We start from the raw sequence: 24,446 nt of genomic DNA, 5'->3' as shown, positions 1-24,446 counted from the left end.
CAACTGTAGAGGAATTGTTCTGAAAAATATTAAATATGAATGTTGAATGTTGAGATAGAGTCTAATCTAGCTTTTATTTGTTGAAGTTGTAGTATAAATGAAATGTCTAAAGAGATGTTTCTTATTAGACCAGATATTCTAATAACGTAGTAGTATAGTTTCATAAATATGATTTCTCGTGCTTTTTCTTTGTCTTTATTCGAATACAAAATATGAAGTTAAGCTAGCGTAACTTTACAGTATGAAGAGGCATATTTTCTGCTCTCAGTGCTCTTCCCTGCTGCGAGGTTGTGCTTTCTTTTCTGTTACATCTCAGTAGAGTCCATTTCAAACACGTTAACTATTTTGGACTTCCTGAATTTATTGGAGATTTTGTAGGAGGCTGAGCTTTACAGTTTGTGGTTTGTGCATTTTTACGTACATGTAGAGAATGAAAGTTATGTACAAAGTCTCCCATTAAAATAACATAATGGTTTAAAGAGAACCAGAGACGAAGCATCCTCATGTATTTTATTACATTTATCAGTGGGAACATGACAGTAAACACCTACCCTGCTTTTAGTTTCATTCTTATCTGCTTAATTAGTCTATTAGCAGCTGTGATAAGAATCCCCGACTGGCTCAGTCTAGGTTTGACCTGGAATCATTATAGCTGAGTCACTCTTCTGTGGAGTCTTTTCAAGCCCAAGCCTGCCACCTCCTGGCTCAGATTTCCTGCTTTGCATACTGAGAGCTGTGATGACATGGGAGGGCTGCTGCTGCTGAGAGAGAAGCTCTGAAACGGAGCAATATGATCTGTGTGCTCTGTGTGCCTCTGCATAAATAATGATGATGACTGCAGTTTCATTCCTATGAGAGACACTTCCTACAGGCAGCTGCACATCATACCAAAATGAAAGCACACAGATGAAAGGCTGCAGCAGCCTTTCTCATATAGCCTAGATAGCAGCCTAGTCTCATATAACCTAGACAGCACATCCAGAACAACTCATAACCCGGAAGCAAAAGGGATATGAGCCGGCTGCCATATTTGATTTTTCCTGGAGCAATAATGGATAAAAAACACTAAAAAAGGCACACCAGAGCGGCGAAATTGTCAGGTAGAGCATTTATTCTTTACAAGCTATCGACTGATATGTTTATTTTGTGTGAAACGTTCATCTCTGGTTCCCTTTAAAGAGGAACTGTAAACAGGAATTGAACTTCATCCCAATCAGTAGCGGATACCCCCTTTCCCATGAGAAATCTTTACTTTTCTCAAACGGATTATCAAGGGGCTTTGTATGGCTGATATTGTGGTGAAACTACTCCCACAGTGTTTGATATTCTAATGTTGGGCTCTGGTTAATATTCATAGTAGCATGTCTGTAATTTCACTGATATTCATCTATCACTTTACCTAACTCTCTTCAAACACGTACCCACCTTCTACCTACTCATAACACTAACTTGCCCCACCCTTACCTCTGTCACAATCTCCACCGTTAAATTGTCCCTCCACCAATATCTGCAATGCCCACATTTTAAACTTTAGAAAACTGCTTTAAAGAGAAACTCCGACCAAAAATTGAACTTTATCTCAGTCAGTAGCTGATACCCCCTTTTAGATGAGAAATCTATTCTTTTTCACAAACAGACCATCAAGGGGCGCTGTATGGCTGATATTGTGGTGAAACCCCTCCCACAAGAGACTCTGGGTACGTACTCTTGGCAGTTTCCTGTCTGTGAACTTTACTGCATTGTGGGAAATAGCTGTTTACAGCTGTTTCCAACTGCCAAAAAAGCATGCAGCAGCTACATCACCTGCCCACAGTAAAAATGTCACCATGTAATAAATGTCAGAATGTAAATCAGAGATTTTAAAAGATTTTACAATGGGCAAACACTGACTAAATCATTTATACAGAATTATTGTAAAAATAAAGCACTTTTTTTATTACATTATTTTCACTGGAGTTCCTCTTTAACCGTTTATTTGCAACAACAGTAGTATACACTCTTGACATACATATTAAAAACGTTTAGTCCCTAAGTTAACTATTTATGTATTTTTATTACATTACGCTTTTTTTCCTTCAATTAAAGTGTATATTTGGTTAACTATGGGAGGGTAGGTAAAGGGTTAATTAATGCTATTTTAAATGTATTTTTCTTTATTGGGAAGTTTTTAGGTGTAATTACTTTTTGGCCACTAGATGTCTCCCACACTTTATTTTGATCCGTTCACTGATCTGTACACTAACAGATCGCTATGAGAACGGCTTGCGGGAGCCGACAGGAGCGTTCACAGTGGCGATCGCGGTGATAGACTAATATCTACTTCCCTGGGACTTAAGATGACGTTCTGCAGGGCATAGATATACTTCCGACTGTGCAAGAAGTCTTTAACTATGGTTATGCCATGCACAGCACAGAATTTTTTAAATGAATGTACCTCTGTGCTTACCTGAGGCAGCTTTGCCTCAGTTCAGGTATACTCTAAGTCCGGTCAATAGAAGCTGCCCTCTGCTTGTGTATCATTTTTTAACAGCAGAAAATCATACACTGAGGATCATTTTAAATTCACTCCATGATGCAGTGTGTTTTCAATAATCTTTCTTTTACCTTTTTAGCAATCTTTTACATTCTCTTTTTAGTATTCTTTTAAATATATTTCATGCAAAGAAAAAACACCATTCAAATATTCCTTGCCAGAAGTGATATAACTAGGGGTTATTTGATTTAGCACTTCCAAGAATTTACCTTTAAATAGGCTTAAAGTGTCTGGGCGGTCTCTGAGTTTTATGTACATCTGTCTTCTTTCTCTGTAGATGAGGTAAATATCTGAATAAGTATATCTGAATGATAAAATCGATCTGTTTCTGCTCCCTAAAAATTACAACTGTGTTATCTCAACAGAGTTCAGAAAAAGTGTGTGGGAGTGTTCTTACTCTTCAAATCATTCTTTTCCGCCACCCACCATTTTCTGCTAAACCAACCTATCACAAGCAGCAGGGAAATACTGTGGGGATAACACTCAGAGGTGAGGGTAGTGGTATATGATTTAGGGGAGTGGCATAGGCAGGAAGCATGTAATTTTTTAGTGGCTGCTGTACCTATTCCACACTGCAAAAGATCCTGATAATCCGCACACTCTTAATGAACCAAGTTCAATGTTTTAATCAAAAAATCGTGACACATGCCATTCCATAGACCAACGATTAGTTTCTGGGGCCCTGTGGGGTCCCCTTTGTCAAGGCAACAAAACACAGAATGGTGACGATTCTGTGTTTTGTTGCCTTGACAAAGGGGACCCCACGGGGCCCCGAAACGAATCGTTGGTCTATGGAATGGCATGTGTCACGATTTTTTGATTAAAACATTGAACTTGGTTCATTAAGAGTGTGCGGATTATCAGGATCTTTTGTGTATGAAAACATTAATCCAGCACCTCTATGGTGATGTGCAATTCCCCAGTGGACTTTTTGATGTATTCCACACTGCAAGTGCCAAAAAGAGATGTTGTTGGCAGATCAGTGGCTATTAAGCAAAACATGCTAAGAGGGCAGATATGAGCTTGATATGGGGGAGTACAACACCTCTACTGATGGTGCTATGTGTCTCACAGTCCAACATTAGCCTGCATATGCCCAGAATTAACCCTGTAGACCATATATGCCAAACTCTGGCCCATGGCCCAAATCTGGCCCTCACAGCTATCAGATTGGGCACTCAGGTAGTTTCCCCAGTTTGCATTATGCTTGGCCCACTCTAGACCACCAAAGAAGCTATATTGGAGGTGAAGCCCTTGATCACCAGGGAAGCCATATGGGGAGGGGGACAGCACTAGATACAAGGAAACTGTATAGGAGAGGAAAGGGGGCAACTGTATAGGGGAAGGAGGGGAACACTAAACACCAGGAAAATGTATAGGTGAGGGAGGACCATTAAACATCGGTAATTGTATAGATGAGGGAGGACCGCTAAACATCAGGGAACACTCACCCACACTTACTATTTTTAGGCGCAATCTGAAAACTCAACTCTTCAGGCAAGCATACTCTCCTATCCTAGGACACTGCCCACCAACCACCGTTTCTGCCACTCCACACACACCTTCCCTTTACCTACTGTCCTATACCTTAAACCATTAGCCTGTAAGGCCTGTCTGTAAGGCCTGTTTGCCTGTAAGGCCCCTTTTGTCTCATAATGCTGTGTAATGTGTGTACATACCTCCCACCCCTGTGTAAAGATATGTGGTTAATTTGTTCACTGCATTAGCTGTTATACCCTCTTGTCTTGTATCAACTGTTGTATTGTATTCTTTTTTATTTTTTTATTTAAGTATTTATATAGCGTTGTCATATTACGCAGCGCTTTACAGAGTATATTGTCTTGTCACTAACTGTCCCCCAGAGGAGCACACAATCTAATCCCTACCATAGTCATATGTCATTCTGTGACTGCCCTATGACACCACCTGCAGCCAGATCTAGGAGTTCACTTTCCTTCTTTGGAGTTTAGCAACAGACTAGAGTCTAGAATGAGGCCTTTTCCCAACTTGGTGATTGAACACTAAAGAGCAACATTACACTAATGATGTCATCCCTTTGCTGCCCTCTCCTGTAATCAGACTTCCACTATAAAGGAGGCAGACTCTTGATAGTGCAGCTCTTTCATCCACATTGTGAATACTGCTATGCAGCAGATTAAGGGGGATAGTATAAAGACAGTCACACACTATTGATAGTACCTGTATTTGCAATGCATTCAGTAACTATTTATACATTAATGACTAAAATGGTGCTTTTCATGCGCGCCTGGTGTTCAGCATTAAACCGCTTAATGAAAATTTCTTCTTTTGTTACAACAAATCAATGTTTAACGAGCTTGGCAGTTTTTTAGTGATCATTTACTTCCTTTCCCAGTTGTTTAATGTTACAGCTTTTGCTAGCTTTGGCCTTTAGAAGAAATGTAATGTTTTTCCGTGTTTCCTTTTCATGCAGTAAAGCTAAGGAATCGATGATGAAGCTGCAGAAAGAGAGGGATTTCCACAGGATGCATCATAAGCGCGTAGCCCAAGAAAAAAACAAGCTCATTAATGATATCAAACGGTACGTAAGTCACGCTCACAGCTTGCTCTGGGTCCGCTACGCAACTATGCTGCTTGTTTTCTAATTGGTAAGCAAACCAGCTTATCTCTTGTAAGACAGGGGGAAAAAAAGGTTATCGCATACTTTCCATGTTCATCCTAGGGATTGACCTTCTTAAAGTGACACAAAAGCAGAAAAAAATTGTATGTGTAGTCCGGATAATTAATAGAATATTAGTCATTTTAATTATTTTAATTTTAGTTATATAGTTTTTTGTTAATAACATTGCATAATTCTGTCATATTTGCAGTTTACAAACTACAATCTGTATTTTAAACTACGAAACAGAGCAGAGCTAATGATCATTTGAACTTCCCTGCAGTAAAACCTTATTGAAGCTGTCTCTCGCTGTTTCTTTGATGTATAAGTGCTTCAGAAAACAGCGCTGTCTTCGACCTAAGTTGGATCTAACAGCTCAGAAAGCTGTTTTGCAAAGATAACAGCTGAAGTTTCTTAACTCTTCCTGTACTGGAAACAATATGAGACTCGTTTCTTTGCTATGAATGTTCTATTTCTTAGCTGTACTACACATACAATTCATTATCTCATAAGTTTATTTTCATTTCAGGTACCCTTTAACCCTTAAAGGGACCCTGAGCAGTGCCGGAAATTGAAAGATTACACTTACCTGGGGCTTTTTCCAGCCCACTGTAGGTGGCGAGGTCCCCCGGCGTGCTCCTGGCTCCTCTTCGTGTGCCTCTGCCAGCCCCCAATACCGGTGACACCCGGGGCGGGTGTCGGGCTGGCTGTTCCTGGTTCCTGACGCTCGTCGTCATCACGCCAGCCACTTTGTGTCATCATGGCGGCCGGCGTGACAGGTCTGTGCGTGCGCGGTTTAGCGGTAGAAATCTGTCATGCCGGCCGCCGTGATGACGCGAAGCAGCCGGCGTGATGACGTCTGGCGTTAGGAACCAGGAAGAGCCAGTCCGACACCTGCCCCTGGTGTTGCCAGTAACGTTGTTTGGCGGAGGCAAGTGGAGAGGATCCAGGAGGACGTTGGGGGACCTCGCCGCCTACAGTGGGCTGGAAAAAGCCCCAGGTAAGTGTAATCTTTTAGTTTCCGGCACTGCTCAGGGTCCCTTTAAGCTGCCAGCTATTTTTTCAATAGCCACTCATCTGTGTCAGCTATTTTGGCATACTGACGGTTGAATGTTGTGACTAGCTCTGCATCAGGGGTGCCCACTCTTTTTCGGCTCAGGAGCTACTTTAAAATTCGCCAAGGCAAGGAGATCTACCGACGTTTCAAATGCAACCAGTGCCCCAAGAAAGGTAGTTAGGTATATGTGCCTTCAGTATAGGTTAGCTGGGTATATGTGCCTTCAGTATAGGTTAGCTTGGTATATGTGCCTTCAGTATAGGTTAGCTTGGTATATGTGCCTTGAGTATAGGTTAGCCGGGTATATGTGCCTTCAGTATAGGTTAGCTAGGTATATGTGCTTTTAGTATAAGTGAGCTGGGTATAGGGCGGGCACACTTATAACTTGCCTCCCTCCAGGTAGCGTCCTGGTCTTCACTCCCTCAGCTGCGGCTGCCTGGAGGGCAGATATGCAATTTGGGGGCTGAGGGAGGCTCCAGCGGGCAGTGTGAGTGGAGGCAAAAGTTTTGCTTCTAGCGCCGCCCCCAGTTATGACACTGCGTCATGGCAGAGCTGCCCCTGGCCTCTCAGCCGAGCCTCTCTCCTCCCCTGATTGGCTGCGCCTCTCTCCTCTCGATTGGGCGCGCAATCAGCTGCTGGCCACAAAATTCAATGAAACTACCGATCAGGAGGTCGGTCGCAATCCCGATAGATCGTGATCAACCTATTGGGCAGCCCTGCTCTACATGTTCCATAATCCACATTAGCCAGTAGGGACTGTGTTTTAGGACAAATAATTGAGATTTGATGCAAAATTATGGTAATTATGATGAAAATCTATGCAGCTTGTAAATGGGCTAATCCAATCTTGGAAGAATGTTCCATTTTCAAGCAGCATAAATTTTCAACAACATTTGCATAATTCTGCATCAACTTATATGCATATCTCTAGCCCCCAACTTCTTACAAAGGAGTAGAGTGAAGTGCAACAAACTATATAAAGAAGAACTAGAGGATCAATATCTATGAATCCAATAGGCAATAACACCTTTATTCCAAAAAGCGAAAATCGGAAAATGAAAAATGTAAAGCGGAAAACGAAAAATAGAAAAAGAATAACTAAAAGCGGAAATTCAGCAGTTTTGGTGGGAAACACCTTTAGACCTCATAGATACGGAAATTCTAAAGACGTCAGCGGCAGGCAATAGTAGTTTTGGCAGAAAACCTCTATAGACGTCTGCCGCACATAGAGATGGCAATTATGAACCACCTAAAGACGTCGACGGCAGTTTAAGGGTTAAAACATGTATCTGGTAATGGCACATATGTGAGATATGAAAGGGTTAACTTAGCTTAAAGGGGTGTGGTTGAAGTGTACTATGTGCCCAAGGCATTTTGAAATGTTATTGTCTCTCTCCCCTGTGCAGTGAACATTTTGAAATGTCACCAGTAAAAGCACTTTTGTTCAGGTGTCAACAATGGTATAGCAAATAGAAATGAAAAAGTCAAATGTGTTGGTGGTAGACGCTGGAGGAGTTTAGGGCTATTCTGGCATTAACATCATTTAAATTCAGCAGTTTGCTGCAAGGCTGTATTTTCCACTATAAACTCTCCATTTATCATAAAATCAGATGTTGTAAGAAAATGTGTTATGTATTGCATGTGGTCCCAACTGTGCATTGTGGGTGAACATCATAAATCTTTGTATGTTCTTGTGCATATATTACCTAGACGAAAGTATGTGCACACTGGAAGACTACACCCATAATAAAATACATTCAAATTGAAAGTGGTTGAGAGATTGTACTCTACTGATCACCACACCAGTATTGACTAAAGAAAAGGAATTGGGTACATTGTATAGTAACGTGTGCTAATGGCTGTTTTATTGATCCAATTTGATAGAGGTAATTGCAATATCAGAGCAAACTCCCCTTTAATAGTATATATTGTCAAAATATGCCACCTTATTGATACCAGACCTTTCCATTGACATGCCAAGTTGAGCAACTTCCATGGCACCCCCTTTTTTTCTTTTCTTCTTTCTTTCTTTCTTTCTTTCAATAAAAAAATAAATAAAAAAAATACAATAAAAAAAAACATAAATAGTTACCTAAGGATCTGAACTTTTTAAATATGCATGTCAAGAGAGTATATTATTATATTATTTTAAATTAGAAGCTTGTAAATAGGGATGGACGCAAATTGAAAAAATGCACCTTTATTTCTAAATAAAATATTGGAGCCATGAACTGTGATAGGGACATAATTTAAATAGTGTAATAAGCGGGACAAATGGGCAAATAAAATACATTTGTTTTAATTACGGTAGCGTATATTAATTTCAAGCTATAATGGGCAAAAACTGAGAAAAAATGATTTTTTTTCATTTCTTTCTTCTTCTTCCTGTTAAAATGGATTTTGAAAAAAAATTCTTAGCAAAATGTATTACCCAAAGAAAGCCTAATTAGTGGCAGAAAAAACGAGATATAGATCAATTCATTGTGATAAGTAGTGATAAAGTTATTGGCGAATCAATGGGAGGTGAACGTGGCTCGGATGCATGAGGTTTTCGACACTGTGGTGCTGAACCGGTTAACTACTTTGGCCTCCTGGACGTACTAGCTACGCCCAGGAGGCCATGTGCGCTGCCGCGCGCCCCCGCGGCCGATCGCGCGCGTGCACGCGCACTCCCGGCCCGCGGTTCGCTAGCCAGGCAATCAGTGAATCGGGCTATGGTGCCCGATCACTGATTGCTTTCCCCCCGATAAAAACCGTCAGCTTCGCACGGAAGCTGAGGTTTTTCTGTTCCTATTTCCCCCGATGTCACTCTAAGCGTCCGTGTTATGCTTAGAGTGACGTCATTGTAAACAAACTCATGGCTGCCATCTTGTGGCCAAAAAGCTAACTGCATGAAAATGCCCAAAAAATTTCAAAAATAGACCAATATGTCCTAAAAAAATTGATTTGCATCCCACCCTCCCAAAAATACCCACATAAAATGTTTAATAATAAAAAAAAATAAACATTACAATTAAAAAAAAAACCACATAAATATTTACCTAAGGGTCTAAACGTTTTAAATATCTATGTAAACATGAAATATTTATATATATTTTTTAATTATAAGCTTGTAAATAGTGATGGATGCAAAACGGAAAAAATTCACTTTTATTTCCAAGTAAAATATTGTCACCATACATTGTGATAGGGACATAATTTAAACGGTGTAATAACCGGGAGAAATGGGCACATACAATACAAGAGTTTTAATTATGGAGGCATGTATTATTTTAAAACTATAATGGCCGAAAACTGAGAAATAATGCATTTTTTCCGTTTTTTCCTTATTCTTCCTGTTAAAACGCATTTACAGTAAAGTGGCTCTTAGCAAAATGTACCCCCCAAAGAAAGCCTAATTGGTGGCGGAAAAAACGAGACATAGATCAGTTCATTGTGATAAGTAGTGATAAAGTTATAGGCAAAAGAACGGGAGGTAAACATTGCTCGGATGCATAAAAGTGAAAACGACTGAAGGCTGAAGTGGTTAAAGAGGAACTGTCGCGAAAATCTTAAAATTTAAAACACATACAAATAAGAAGTACATTTCTCCTAGAGTAAAATGAGCCATAAATTACTTTTCTCCTATGTTGCTGTCACTTACAGTAGGTAGTAGAAATCTGACATTACCGACAGATTTTGGACTAGCCCTTCTCTCTATAGGGGATTCTCAGCATGGCCTTTATTCTTTATAAAGACATTCCCTGAAAATGATTAATACAAAGATGCTCGTCAGCCTCCCTGCTCACTGCACACTATTTTGGCAGTTGGAGCAAATGCCATTCACTAGGTATTTTTAAAAATAAAGAAAACCCTGAGAACCCCCATATGAGAAGATGGGCTAGTCTAAAATCTGTCGGTAATGTCAGATTTCTACTACCTACTGTAAGTGACAGCAACGTAGGAGAAAAGTAATTTATGGCTCATTTTACTCTAGGAGAAATGCACTTCTTATGTGTATGTGTTTTAAATTTTAAGATTTTCGCGGTGGTTGCTCTTTAAGGAGCTTTTGATAAATAAGGATGCAGATAGTGGGCTACAGGATATTGTTAGACATACATTTTTTAATATGATTTTGTATTGATATTGCACCATCATCTTCTGTTGAGCTGTAAAATAGAGAATACATGCTACAGACAGGTATACAGGATACACATGATATACAATTGAACAGATTAGGGTTGGGCATACAGGAGAGGTACAGGATACTGTTAGGCACATGTACAGTGCTGCCCATATTTATTCAAACCCTTGGAAATTAAGACTTAAAGTTACTTTTATTCAACCAGCAAGTAATTTTTTGACGGGAAATGACATGTACAAGAGGCATTATTGTGGAAAAAAAAATATTTTTGAGTGCATAAGTGCCCAGTCCAAAATTATTCATGCCTTCCTCAACAATCAATAGAAAAGCCTTTATTAGCTATTACAGCAATCAAACGCTTGCTAGAATTGCAGACCAGATTTTACATGTCTCCACAGGTATTTTTGCCCATTCATCTTTAGCAATGAGCTCCAAATCTTTCAGGTTGGAGGGCCTTCTTGCCATCACCCTGATCTTTAGCTTCCTCCACAGATTCTCAATTGGATTTAAGTCAGGACTCTGACTGGGACACTCCAAAACGTTAATGTTATTGTCTGCTAACCATTTCTTCACCACTTTTGCTGCATATTTTGGGTCTTTGTCATGCTGAAATGTCTACTGGTGCCCAAGGCCACGTTTCTCTGCAGACTGCCTGATGTTGTCATTGAGAATCCTTATGTATTGCTCTTATTTCATGATGCTGTTTACTGTAATTAGGTTCCCTGGTCCAGTGGCTAAAAACACCCCCAAAACATTAGGTTGCCACCACCATATTTGACAGTGGTGATGGTGTTCTTTGGGTTGAAGGCTTTTCCTTTATTACTCCAAATGAAGTAAAAATTGTGACCAAACAATTCAATTTTTGTTTCATCTGACCATAACACAGAATACCAAAAGTCTTCTTTGTCTAGATGAGCATTTGCAAACGCCAAGCAAGCTTTTGTGTGCCTCATCAGGAGAAGTGGCGTCCTCCTTGGTCTGCATCCATGGAACCCAGCAGTGTGCATTGTCTGTTGGATTGTCTGCCTTGAGTCATTGCCACCAGCAGAGCCCAGATTCACCAGGATGGCCTATGCAGTGATCATTGGATTCTTTTTCACCTCTATCACTATCCTCCTAGCCAGCACAAGAGTCACTTTTGGCTTCCGACCACGTCCTCTGAGATTTCCCACAGTGCAGAACATCTTGTATTTTTTAATAATACTTTGCACTGTAGCCACTGGAACTTGAAAACATTTAGAAATGGCCTTGTAGCCCTTTCCTGACTTGTGAGCAGTCACAATGCGCAGCCGCAGGTACTCACTGAGCTCCCTGAGTCTTAGTCATGACTGTCCACAAACCAACTGCAGAGAGCTGCTTTTTTTCATCTTTTGAGTTGATTAAAACAGCTGTTCCCAATTAATCAGGGTAATTAGGATGCTTTAGAACAGCTTGGATTATTTGTAATGGTATAGAACTTTGGATTTTCCCACAGACTGTGACAGTTTGTGAAGGGTATGAATAATTTTGAACTGGACACTTTTTGCTCAAATCTAAATAAAAGCTGAGAATTATTTTTCCCCTCAATAATGCCTCTTGTACATCGTCTTATTATCTATTGGCAGACACCTATGTAATTTCCCGTCCAAAAATTACTTGCTGGTTGAATAAAAGTAACTTGAAGTCAAAATTTGCCAGAGGTATGAATAATAATGGTCAGCACTGTAGGATGATGGGTAAGGTAGGAATGTGGGAGGGGGAAGCAGAGCAGGGAGCAGCTGCATTACATCTCTATAGAGTCAAATTGCAATGCAAAGAATAGTACATCACAAAGACAATATAAACATATTTACTGGTATATAATTGTGTAAAAGAAAATTAAAAAGAAAATTCCAGGATGTAATCTGGAAGTAGTTTATATGCTCTTCCCGTGCTGCATAGGCTTCCTGTGGCTGCTCTGGCTTCATTGAACAACCCAAAGACATACTGATAGGTTAACTAGTTTAGTGTGGAATTGGCATTGACATACTTAGCTTGCTTAGCAGCCTGGAGATGAGGGCAGCTGTAGACAGCTCTGTACACTCTATAAAGTGTTATGCCATAACTGGAGTTACATGAATATAGGAAGTAAACATTGGTATAGGGTAGAACAATACAACCAAATAGTAAAATCTGTTATTTGTTTTTCCTTTCCCTGTTGGGATGGCTGCAGCGTAGCTAAAAAGCAGTCTATTGATTCAAAACGAAGAGCTTTTGAAATCGATAAGCACACCAAATTAACATTTTAGCTGCTGACCTTGCAGTAGAAATTCATGCAAATTCATGACCCAGCACACTCTGAGACTTAGGGCCTGATGTGTCTGATGCAATCTTAATAAGAACGGGATATATAGCCATACAGTATTAATAACATTCTGGGTAGGCTTGAATATTATTCATTGCAAATGAGAAGTAATTTCAGTACTTAGTAAGACTTCCCATGTTTTTTTGTGTCTGTGCCCAGTCTGTGCCCAGCTGTGTAATCATAGGGCCATGCTGCAGAGACTGGGTGACCACAGGGCCATGTTGTAGAAGCTGAGCGACTACATGGCCATGTCACAGAGGCCACAAGACTACAGGGCCACGTTACAGAGGCTGCATGTTAGAGAAGCTATGTAATCATAGGGCCATGCTGCAGAGACTGGGTGACCACAGGGGCCATGTTGTAGAAGCTGGGTGACTACATGGCCATGTTACAGAGGCCACAAGGCAAAAAGACCATGTTACAGAGGCTGCATGACCATAATGCCATGTTACAGAGGCTGCATGTTAAAGAAGCTATGTAATCGTAGGGTCATGTTGCTGAGGCTGGGTGACCACATGATCATTTTACAGAGGTCACATGACTACAGGGCTATGTTACAGAGGCTGCATGAGCACAAGGCCATGTTCCAGATGCTGCATGTTAGAGAAGCTATGTAATCATAGGGCCATGTTGCAGAGGCTGGGTGACCACATGGCCATGCTGCAGAGGCCACATGACTACATGACAACATTACACAGGCTGCATGACCACAGGGCTATGTTACAAAGGCTGCATGACCACAATGCCATGTTACAGAGGCTGCATGTTAGAGAAGCTGTGTAATCATAGGGCAACTTGCAAAGGCTGGGTGACCTCCTGGTCATGTTACAGAGGCCACATGACTACAGAGCCATGCTACAGAGCCTGCGTGACCACAGGGCAATGTTACAGAGGCTGCATGACCACAAGCCATGTTACAGGGGATGTATGTTAGAGAAGCTAAGTAATCATAGGGCCATTTTGCAGAGGGTGGGTGACTCCATGGCCATGTTGCACAGGCTGGGTGACCCCATGGCCATGTTACAGAGACCACATGACTACAGGGCTATGTTACAGAGGCTGCATGACCACAATGCCATTTTACAGAGACTGCATGTTAGAGAAGCTATGTAATCTTAGAACCATGTTGCAGAGGCTGGGTGACAATGCTGCAGTGGCCACATGACTACAGGGCCACATTACAGAGGCTGCATGACCGCAATGTCATGTTGCAGAGGCCACATGACTACAGGACCATGTTGCAGAGGCTGGGTGACCACAGGGCCATGTTGCAGAGGCTGCATGCTTGAGAAGCTATGTAACCATAGGGCCATGTTGCAGAGGCTGCGCATCCACAGGAACATGTTACAGAGGCTTGGTGACCACTAATAGTCTAACTTTAGTACACGTTTGGGAAACATTGTTATAGTTCACAAAACTGTAAGAGTAAATGTGCCAAATGTACTATTATTTAATATGTTGTGATATCTTCTTGTTTTTGTAGTTTCATGTGGCCATAGACATTATAATTTGTTGAGGGGAAGGGGACAATATGGACTAGTTTGGCTAAGCACTGACCTGTGCTTGTCTCCTGCAGTAATCATTTGAGCAATTTTGTCACTACTACTAAAAACTCTTGATATTTTTAACATTAGTCTTCAAGTCAACCAGAAAATACACTTATCCAGCGTAGGTCAAAATCCTTGTTTGTGCCGGATGAGTCTACTGCAAGTGCAAACTGTATGTTTAAATTTTCATCGGCCCCAAAGACTGGGTTAGATATCACAAGACAGATTGAATGTAAGGGTAAGGCAGGTAGAGCTGCCCGATCAGGCAGTAGCGCCATTCATTATATTAGGGATTAATGTTCAAAAAGAAACTGATTTGTCCTAGCATTAGGTGACTTCCTCCTAACTCGCATAGCAATAGTGCTTATGTACATATTACTCTCCAAGAGTATCTCTGGAGTAAAAACTGCTCTCTCATTCGAGATATACTGTACAGATTATTACATTATGTACTTTATCACAATACATTTATTTTGCTCATATTTATATATTGCTCAAATCAGAATCAGTTTAACTGCTTGCCGACCGCGCCACGCCGATGGGCGTTGCCGCCGCGGCAGCCCCAGGACCACCTAACGCCCATTGGCGTAAAGTACTGGGGCAGCAGTTTGCAGGAGATCGCGCGCAGGCTGCGTGCGCAATTCCTGGTTGGTGGGCGGAGCAAAGCTCCGCCTGCAGTCTCCGAGCAGCGCTGTTACACGGCGAAAATGCCATGTATTTACAAGTACAGCGCTGCGATCAGTAGCAGCGCTGTACTGGGGACAGCCATGTAACACGGCTGTCCCCCTGGGAGACAAGAGAGCGATCGGCTCTCATAGGCAGAAGCCTATGACGGTCGATCACCGTGATTGGCCGGCTGGGGGGAGGGAGGGGTTGTAAAAAAAAAAAAAAAGTAATAAATATAAAAAACAACAACACATAAATATTGATTTAAAGAAAATAAACACAGAGGGGGCGGTCAGACCCCACCAACAGAGAGCTCTGTTGGTGGGGGGGTAAAGAGGGGGGGGGGGATCCCTTGTGTGCTGTGTTGTGCGGCCCTGCAGCTTGGCCTTAAAGCTGCAGTGGCCAATTAAATAGAAAATAGCCTGGTCACTAGGAGGGTTTAACACCATGGTCCTCAAGAGGTTAAGACTGTGGTAGAGATATTTAATTGCTCTGTAACAGGGAGTGATGCTAATTGTTATTTTTATCTTTTTCTGTAAAGTAGTGCAGAAAAAGTGACAGTTCTATAGAACTCAATCAAATCAATAACTAGATATAAAATTCTCTGTAGTATACATTGGGGTTAGGGAGCCTATATTATGAGAAATGTGCTATTTGCTGGGCTACCATTTTGCTGCCTTTGGCTTTAATACTTTTAAACACTAGCCAACAAGACGCAAGCGACCAACACAGTCATAACTACTTATTGTAGCCCCTCACACACTCTGAGTTCTGGTTCACCATGACCTTGCTGGTTGGTCTGTACCTCTGAATGTTTTAAGTCCTACTCCATAGAGCCACATTAATCCATGCCATGCACTGAGGATCCACCAATCCGAAACAGTCTGTACAGAGCCATAATAATCCAACATGCATACAGACTGTTTCGGACTGGTTGATCCTCATGCCATGGAGTCATTTGGAAAAGTCTCCCAAGGGTAAATGAAAGTAAATGCAACCCTTTCAAGCACTTAGAAAACTCTTTCTTCTTAGAAGTTGTAAAGTTGTGGCTAATCTGTTGGCGCTGAGAGGAAAGGTGGCCATACATCAGGCAACTTAGCTGCCGATCGACCATCCAATTCAATTATTATAATCTAATTGGATGAAAATCGGTGCCGCCAAGTGCATGGCCGACCGCCAAACCATTAATCTTGTGCAGCTATACAGGTAGTGTTGTGACTCAAAAGGCTGCAGGTTGGTTGCATACAGAATGACGGACAAAAATAAAGAAATATCCTTTAGCTATCACAAAACCACTTATCAATGTAGCCAAGAGATTTGTCAGTGTGTACTTACCTAATCTTTAAGGCCCCTTTCACGCTTCATGGAGTCCATTGCGGTGCAGTCACAGCGGTAATGTGCAGTGTGATCTCTTAGGACTGTTGTGGTGCGATTGCAATGCAATAGACTACATGAAGTGTGATTGAAAGTATGCCTCACTTCCGGGTGAAACGTGGATGATTCATAGACACTCTTGTGTTGTCGCAATGGGACCTGCCGCACCGCAATCAATGTGATAGCCCCATGGGACTATCACTGCTTCTGCAACGTAATGCACAATTTTTGTGCAACGTAATGGACTACAGTAAGTGTAAAGGGCCCATATTCCGGCGCTGCAACTCTCCATTACCTATGGCTTCAACCACATTCTTTCTTTAGGCACTTTGTCTGTAACCACCTGTCTCCATCTTCTCACTCCAAGTCTTTTAAAGCGGTATTAAACTCTGACCTAATATTCAACAAAAATGTGTTTTCTTACTTTTTATAACCCATACAGTTATCGTATTTGCTTTTGTGCACAAGTAATATTATTCATTTACAAATTGCAAGTTCCCAATGCAGAGCTGGGACAAGGTCATCCAGCACACAAGGCTAAGACACCAGAGTGCGCCCCTCCATCCCTCCCACCCCGGCCGTCACGCACTGATTGCTATTAGACTAAGAAGTGCCCCAGGGCCCCCAACTCCCCCAAACACCATAATCTCTAGTTATCTTGCAGTCACTGCCAAGTATCCCCTTTTCTTATTTCTCTCTGCTTCAAACACAATAGGGGAATGATAGCTGAGTGAGTTGTGCGCCCCCCTCCTACACTGTGCCCTGAGGCTGTAGCCTCTCTCACCTCTGCCTCGACCCAGGCCTGTTCCAAAATACAGTTTATTTGCTCTGCAAACTGTCATTGCATTTATACATAGCTTGTGTATTTCTATATTGTAATGTATCCAGCGATTACTTTTGAGCTCTGATCTGCACACATAGTAGAAGGAGTTTACGCACTGTCAGGGATTATATACCCTAATTGTAACAACAGTTGAATATAAGCAAAAGATAATGTTATCTCCTCTTTGGATGCGGATCACAAGCTAAAGGAGCTTCCATTGCAGAATGAGATGCTGTGTTTAAAGGGAACTAGAGACGAAGCACCCTCATGTATTTGACCATATATATCAATGGGAACATGACAGTAAACACCTACCCTGCTCTCTGCTTTATTCTTCTCTGCTAAATCTGCCTGTTATCAGCTCTGATAAGAATCCCCGGCTGAGCATTCAGTCTGGCATTGCCTGGAATGATAATAGCTGAGTCATTATAGCAGAGCCACAAGGGGCAGGCTTGGGCTTGAAAAGGCATTACAGAAGACAGACTCAGCTATAATCATTCCGTGGCAAAGCTACACTGAATGCTCAGTTGGGGATTCTTATCAGAGCTGATAACAGGCAGATTTAGCAGAGAAGAATGAAACAAAGAGCAGAGTAGGTGTTTACTGTCATGTTCCCATTTATGTATATGGTAAAATACATGAGGGTGTTTCATCTCTGGTTCTCTTTAAAGTGTAGCTGAGACAAAAGAAGAAACGTTTTATACATACCTGGGGCTTACTTCAGCCCCCTTCGGCCTGATCGCTCCATCGCCACGTTCCTCTGTCACCTGCATCCTCCGCAATCCGGCCTGGTAATTCGGCTAGTCAGGGCCAGTCGGCGCAGGCCCAGTGTGGCCAAGTGCACTCCTCTGTATCGCTCCTGCTGCTGGGAGCATTCTGTGCCTGTGCAGCAGTATTGCGCAGATGCAGAACTCACTCGGCAACAAGAGCACAATGGGGGAGCTCGCGCGGCCGGGCCACACATGCGCAGTAAGCCCCTGACTTCCGCCGTTATCGGGACGAATTGTGGAGGCTGCAGGCAGCGGAGGAGGATGGCGAGGGACTAATCAGCGCGAAGGGGGCTGGAAGAAGCCCCAGGTAAAAATCTTTTTATTGTCACATCTCAGGTTGCCTTTAACTGTCTGAATGCTGCTTAAAAAATAAATAAATAAATAAATAAATTGTGGTAGTATATTCTATGCTGTAAATCTATTTTTAGAGCAAAGGAGACATGTTGAGTTTCACACCCCTTTAAGCAATATTACTGTCTGGGTTTAGGTTGTTCTACACCCAAAGAACACTTTTTCATGTACTAAAGAGTTTAACTTCAAACTGCTGTACTTTTTACCTCCTGTGTCCATTCACATGAGTTTGTGCATCAGCGCTCATTAAATATGTACGTAAACACTCTTATTTGTGCGGATGTTCGGCCCGAGGCGCAGGAATCGTTAGTTAGAATCCTCAATAGAGGTAAATGTGCTGTTCAAGTTAGGAAAACCCAATGAAAATGTGAAGAAAATGTTCAGGTAAAAAAATAAAACATAGCCCAAGCCTGAACAGCAACATGCTTTTAAAGGCATGAATCGCTCTGCTATTTTTATTTAATGTGTATAAATGTGTGTACATTTACATTGGCTAGCAATATGTATTGCACATCTGTACTTTCTGCAATACTGTACATTTATTTAAAGAGACCCTGTAACAAAATGTTGAGCCTTATTTCTTCCATCCTATAAGTTCCTATACCTGTTCTAATGTGCTCTGGCATACTGCAGCCTTTTCTAGTTGCACTGTCTCTGTAATAAATCTTATCTTCTTTCCTCTGTCGGCTCTGTCAGGCTCAGGCTGGAATGTGTGGAATGTGCAGCACTGCTTGTGATAGGCAGATGCTTTACACACCCTCTCCAAGCTCTCCTCTCAGCGTATCACACTCTGGTTAGCAGCCATGTCTTTTGTTTGTAAACACTGCCTAAAACTGGCAATTACAAGCCAGGATTGCAGCAGGGGTGGCAGAAACAGCACAGAAGGGCCCAGGAGAACATAATGAATAGAATGGTATGCTTTTTATTTTAAGAATCTTAGAGTACAGATTCTCTTTGAAAAAAATACATTGCTGCAGGCTCCTTTAGTTGCATTTCCTGCTGATATAACAGCTCAACCTTATTGGACAGAAAGTTATACAAACTCCTCCGCATCCCCTTTTCAATTCAAATTAAAGATAGCTTTATTGGCATGACCCAGATTCATACAGGCATTGCTAAAGCAGGGGGAAATTGGTGAATGGGGGGACATGGAAGGGGGTGGGGTAGATGTACAGTGGGATAGCAGTTTGTGGACATTTTTAGGTTTACAGTTCATACTATCTCAGAAAAAAACACATATTTAAGTAGATAAATACTTGCTTTGCATGCATAATATATGTATTGCACTGTCCACATTTAGTTTTTAGTGATTTTTCTATAGTAAAAATAGAGACAATCCTTCTTAGGATTCTCCATTTTAACTGTGTCTATCTTAAAGCCAATGTTGATGTCATTTCCACCCTTACTTTCCTCTGCCCAATTGTGTATGCACTGCCTGCCCTCCTCCCAGTCTTCAGGCACTCCCACCCACCTCTGCAATAGAAAGTGCATTGTCTCAGCATGAGAAATATTAGCCAATCAGAGAGGAACAGAAGTATGGGAAGGGGAAAACAGGAGAGAAAGAGGCTTCAGCCAATCAGGCTGCATTAGTTAAGTCTTAGGGGAAAGTAAAGAAGCAAAAAAAGACCATCAAGCATGCCCTGCAACTTCCTTTGTGCGGCAATGTACCAAATAAGAGTCAGGTAAACTGGGGAATGATTATTTATCAACAAGAAAAGTAATAATGATTTTTAACTTTTGGATTGCCTGGTTAACATCCTTATTACTTGTTTACCAGATAAAAATAAAGAATTGATTTTTGATTTTATGCCCAACAGTTACACTTTAAAGTGGATATCCAGTCTATAGTTCAAATTTACAGGCTCCTTCTGTAAAATTATAATTACATGCCCGGTCTTCTTCTTGTATCGGGGCTCTGTGTCTGCCTACTTCCTGCACAAAGCACATGTTGCTAAGGTAACATGCTTTTCTCCGCTTGTTCCAATAGCAACACACGTATTTACCCGGTAACGCCTGTGACGCTAAAGGTTTAACGTGCGGTACTCCCTCAGCGTTAGTAATGATAAAATTGCCATGCATTGCCTGCGCCCGGCAACTTTACCGCACTATCGTATGTCAAGCCCATCGCGCACACACTTAAATTAAAGGCATGGGTATACTGTTGCATATAATGTGGCGTATTTTATTGAATTTATGAGTCTCATGGATTGCATATATAGTTAACTTTAATATGTTTGTTATTGCAATGGATGTTAAAAGGCCTAAATAGAAAAAATATAAGAATAACAACACAACCTAACAATGTTAGTCAAGCCAACTTGAACCACTAGTATTTTTCTATTTTCTTTTTAGAAGCAAGCCTGCAATTGCAACCTCCATATTACTCACCATAGCATTACAACACTACAGTGACTAAAACGGGACTGGAAAAGTGCTGTATTGTTTTATACACTCAACAAAGAAAGGCTGCTTCGTAGAGTGCTTCCTTTCCTGTCCATACAAATGACACATGTTCCTTTGCAATGGTACAGTAATCAATGAAGTAAGAGCTATTGACTTTCATACTGCAGGTAGCATTTTAATTAAATCTTTTTCTCAAGAAGTCATTGTGACAATGTCCTCTGCCTCTTGTAATGCTTTTTATTCAATTTGTCAGCTAAATGCTGCAGACTCAAATCCCTAGAAACCCCAGCGTGTCATATCTTTCTATAATCTATTATTGATCATGCTTCTTAAAGGGGCAATCAATGATCTGGTCTTCCGAAAGCATATTTTAAGCACAGTACAATGTAGCTTTTGTTTTGCCATGTACTCCTCTACAGGTCTCCCTCCCAGTCTTGGCAGATAGAGAATTGTGTCTGTCATTCCCTTCGGGTACGACAGTGATTTTGATTAAAATATGAAAAAGGAGTGTCATATATTCCGAGAACGCTTTGCTTTTCCTGTGTTACTATTTTTCAGAATAAGTGACAAAGTATTAGCTACCCTTAGGAAAGACAACACAAAAGTTAAAATCAATTATAAGTCAGTACGGGAGTTTAGTCTTCTTATGGAGGACGTGACAATAGAGAAACCACCAAGTCCTCGGGCGAGTCGTCCATGGAAGTTTTGGATTTGAAATCTTTCTGTTTTCTGCTAGAGGCAGCCGAAACGCTCTGCTTCAGCGGTTTATTTTATAGCAAAGTCCTCAAAATCTTAAAAATAACTTGCCAAAAAGGAGAATTAGTCATAATCTGAATTCCCACTCTTGCTGTTGTAGTGAGGTTTAACTTGTCTGAAAAGGTTATTTGTTCTTTTTGCTTTTTTTCTTGAGCCTTTTTTTTATAAATGTAAGATTTTGGCTAGATAGTGGCCTTAAAGTTGACGTGTACTCTTGCACACGAGAGATGGAAAACACAGAGAAATCCACCCTGTGTGTGTTGATAGAGAACAGCCTGTCTAATTCTCCCTTCTCAGCAAGTAATAGTGTAATTTGAGCCGTAAGCTTTCTGCCGAGTTGTGAGTTAATATGTAAACACAGGGGGTTAACGCTTTCCGTGCTCCCAGGATACCAGGAAGTAACCACACTGCAGCATCTTTGTAGGACCTCTATAACTTGTAACAAGGAAATGTTTTCCTTTTTGGAAAATTGGACCATTAGTGGCCACCTTTAGAAGCGGCAAATTTAAACCGGACAGCGCTGGAGTGGGAACACCGTGAAAGGGCAGGGAAGGCTCTATGTGATCCAGATCCCTTTCTCTCTATAGGTTAGGATCTGACTTTTTAAAGAAAAAAAAGCTTCACATCTGCTTTAATGTCACTTCAGGTACACGTTAAGTGGGAATGGATAGTGATGATAACTCATGCATTTGTTTTCGTTGTCTGTCCCTCCATTAAAACTCTACAAATGTCTGGTTTATTGACATTCAAAAAGGTATCAACAACTTTATCTGGAATGGGAACAAAGAAATCTGGAGGTAATGGTCTACCTTGTATTGAATCTTACTACAGGGCTGCAAATTTGGACTCTCTCAATAGAGAGATCCTGAATGCTACAACCCTATCATTTGTAACACCAGGGAGTCAACCAGCCACCACCGGTATCCACCAAGGGTGTAACTCCAATGTAGTAACAGAAAGACTGAGTCTCCACCTGGATTTAGGCCAATTGCCCAATTTGTTTCAAGTAACACAGTGCAAAGCACGTTTCAACCAGAGCGGTCTTTATCAAGTGCTAGATATTGGTAGACCTCAGCATCAGATAGGCCATGGGTAAAATTAGAACAGATTTTTATTGGGGCCAACTTAACCTCCTTAGCGGTATGGACGAGCTCAGCTCGTCCATTACCGCCGGAGGGTGCTGCTCAGGCCCTGCTGGGCCGATTTTGTTCAAATAAAAAGGTGCACACGCAGCCGGCACTTAGCCAGCCGCGTGTACTACCTGATTGCCACCGCAACGCGGCGATCCGCCGCGTGCAGTGGCGAAAGAGGGTCCTCCCAGCCGCCAGAGCCCAGCGCAGCCGGCACAAACAGTTGCGGCCAGCGCTAAGGGCTGGATCGGAGGCGGCTGACGTCAGGACGTCGGCTGACGTCCATGACGTCACTCCGCTCGTCACCATGGCGACGAGGAAAGTGAAACAAGGAAGGCCGCTCACTGCGGCCTTCCTTGTTACTTCTGATCACCGGAGGCGATCAGAAGTACGCATCGGGAGCACCCTCATGCAGCCAACTTTCAGTTGGCTGCATGTAATAGTTTTTTTTTTATTAAAAAAAACCCTCCCGCAGCCGCCCTGGCGATCTTAATAGAACGCCACCTCCTTGCCGGTTATCCCGAGCTCAGCTCGGGGTAACCTGCGCAGAAGGATTTCTCAGGCCCTGCTGGGCCGATTTGCATAATTTTTTTTTAACTTCCGATCGTCGCCGCCGATCCGCCGCACCGAGCCGCCTCCCCCCCTACCAGACCCCTGTGCAGCATGGCCAATCAGGGCCAGGCAGCGCTGAGGGGTGGATCGGGATTCCCTATGACGTCATCCCGCCCTGTTGCCATGGCGACCGGGGAAGCCCAGCAGGAAATACCGTTCTGAACGGGATTTCCTGCTTACTCCAATCACCGGAAGCGATCGGAGTGGCTGCGGAGCTGCCGCTGCTCAGCGGCTATCATGTAGCGAGCCCTGGGCTCGTTACATGATTTAAAAAAATAAATAAATAAATAAAATAAAAAAAATAAAAAAAAAATGTGCTGCGCTGCCTCCTTGCCAGGGGAATTAGACCGGCAAGGAGGTTAACCTATTTTGGTTCCTGGACGTAGTTTCTACGTCCAGGAACCATGCGAGCTACCGCGCGCTCCCGCGGCCGATCGTGCACGCGCACTCCCGGCCGCGGATTCGGTAGCCAAGAAATCAATGTATCGGGCTATGGAGCCCGATCACTGATTCCTCTCCCCCGCTGAAAAAGTGACAGCTTCTCTCGGAAGCTGTGCTTTTTCTGGCTGTCTCCTTCCCGATGCGTCACTGTAAGCGCGTGCTACGCTTAGAGTGACGTCATGTAAACAAACTCAAAAAGTAATACTACACCTGAAAAAAAAAAAAAAGAATTAACACACATTTACATTATAAATCTATTGTTTACCTCCCACCCTCCCAAAAGTACCCAAATAAAATGTTTACTATAAAAAAAAAAAAAATTACAGTAAAAAAAAAAAAAAAAACATGTAAATATTTACCTAAGGGTCTAAACTTTTTAAATATCAATGTAAAGATGAAATATTTCTATATTTTTTTTTATTTTAAACTTGTAAATAGTGATAGATGCATAATGGAAAAAATGCACCTTTATTTCCAAATAAAATATTGTCGCCATACATTGTGATAGGGACATAATTTTTTTAACGGTGTAATAACCGGGACATATGGGCATATACAATACGTGAGTTTTAATTATGGAGGCATGTATTATTTTAAAACTATAATGGCTGAAAACTGAGAAATAATGAATTTTTCCATTTTTTACTTATTCTTCCTGTTAAAATGCATTTACAGTAAAGTGGCTCTTAGCAAAATGTACCCCCCAAAGAAAGCCTAATTGGTGGCGGAAAAAACAAGATATAGATCAGTGCATTGTGATAAGTAGTGATAAAGTTATAGGTTAATGAATGGGAGGTGAACATTTCTCACGTGAAAACGACGGAACCTGAATGGGTTAAAGAGGAACTGTCACGAAAATCTTAAAATTTAAAACACATACAATTGAGAAGTTATTTTCT

The 24,446-nt window shown here is 41.7% G+C and overlaps 1 protein-coding gene across 3 annotated transcripts in view; it reads left to right on the top strand.

The window, feature by feature from the left end:
- SPAG16 (sperm associated antigen 16) overlaps nt 1-24,446 on the top strand; it is a 1,402,284-nt gene that overhangs the window by 85,247 nt on the left and 1,292,591 nt on the right. For all 3 annotated transcript variants that reach the window (XM_068245386.1, XM_068245387.1, XM_068245389.1), the window contains exon 6: nt 4,986-5,093. In XM_068245386.1, coding sequence (XP_068101487.1) covers nt 4,986-5,093 — 108 coding nt within the window. The remainder of the gene's footprint in view (nt 1-4,985; nt 5,094-24,446) is intronic.

Source organism: Hyperolius riggenbachi, chromosome 7 (genome assembly GCF_040937935.1).
Source record: "Hyperolius riggenbachi isolate aHypRig1 chromosome 7, aHypRig1.pri, whole genome shotgun sequence".
Taxonomy (NCBI): Eukaryota; Metazoa; Chordata; class Amphibia; order Anura; family Hyperoliidae; genus Hyperolius; species Hyperolius riggenbachi.
This window is presented reverse-complemented; position numbering and strand designations above follow the sequence as displayed.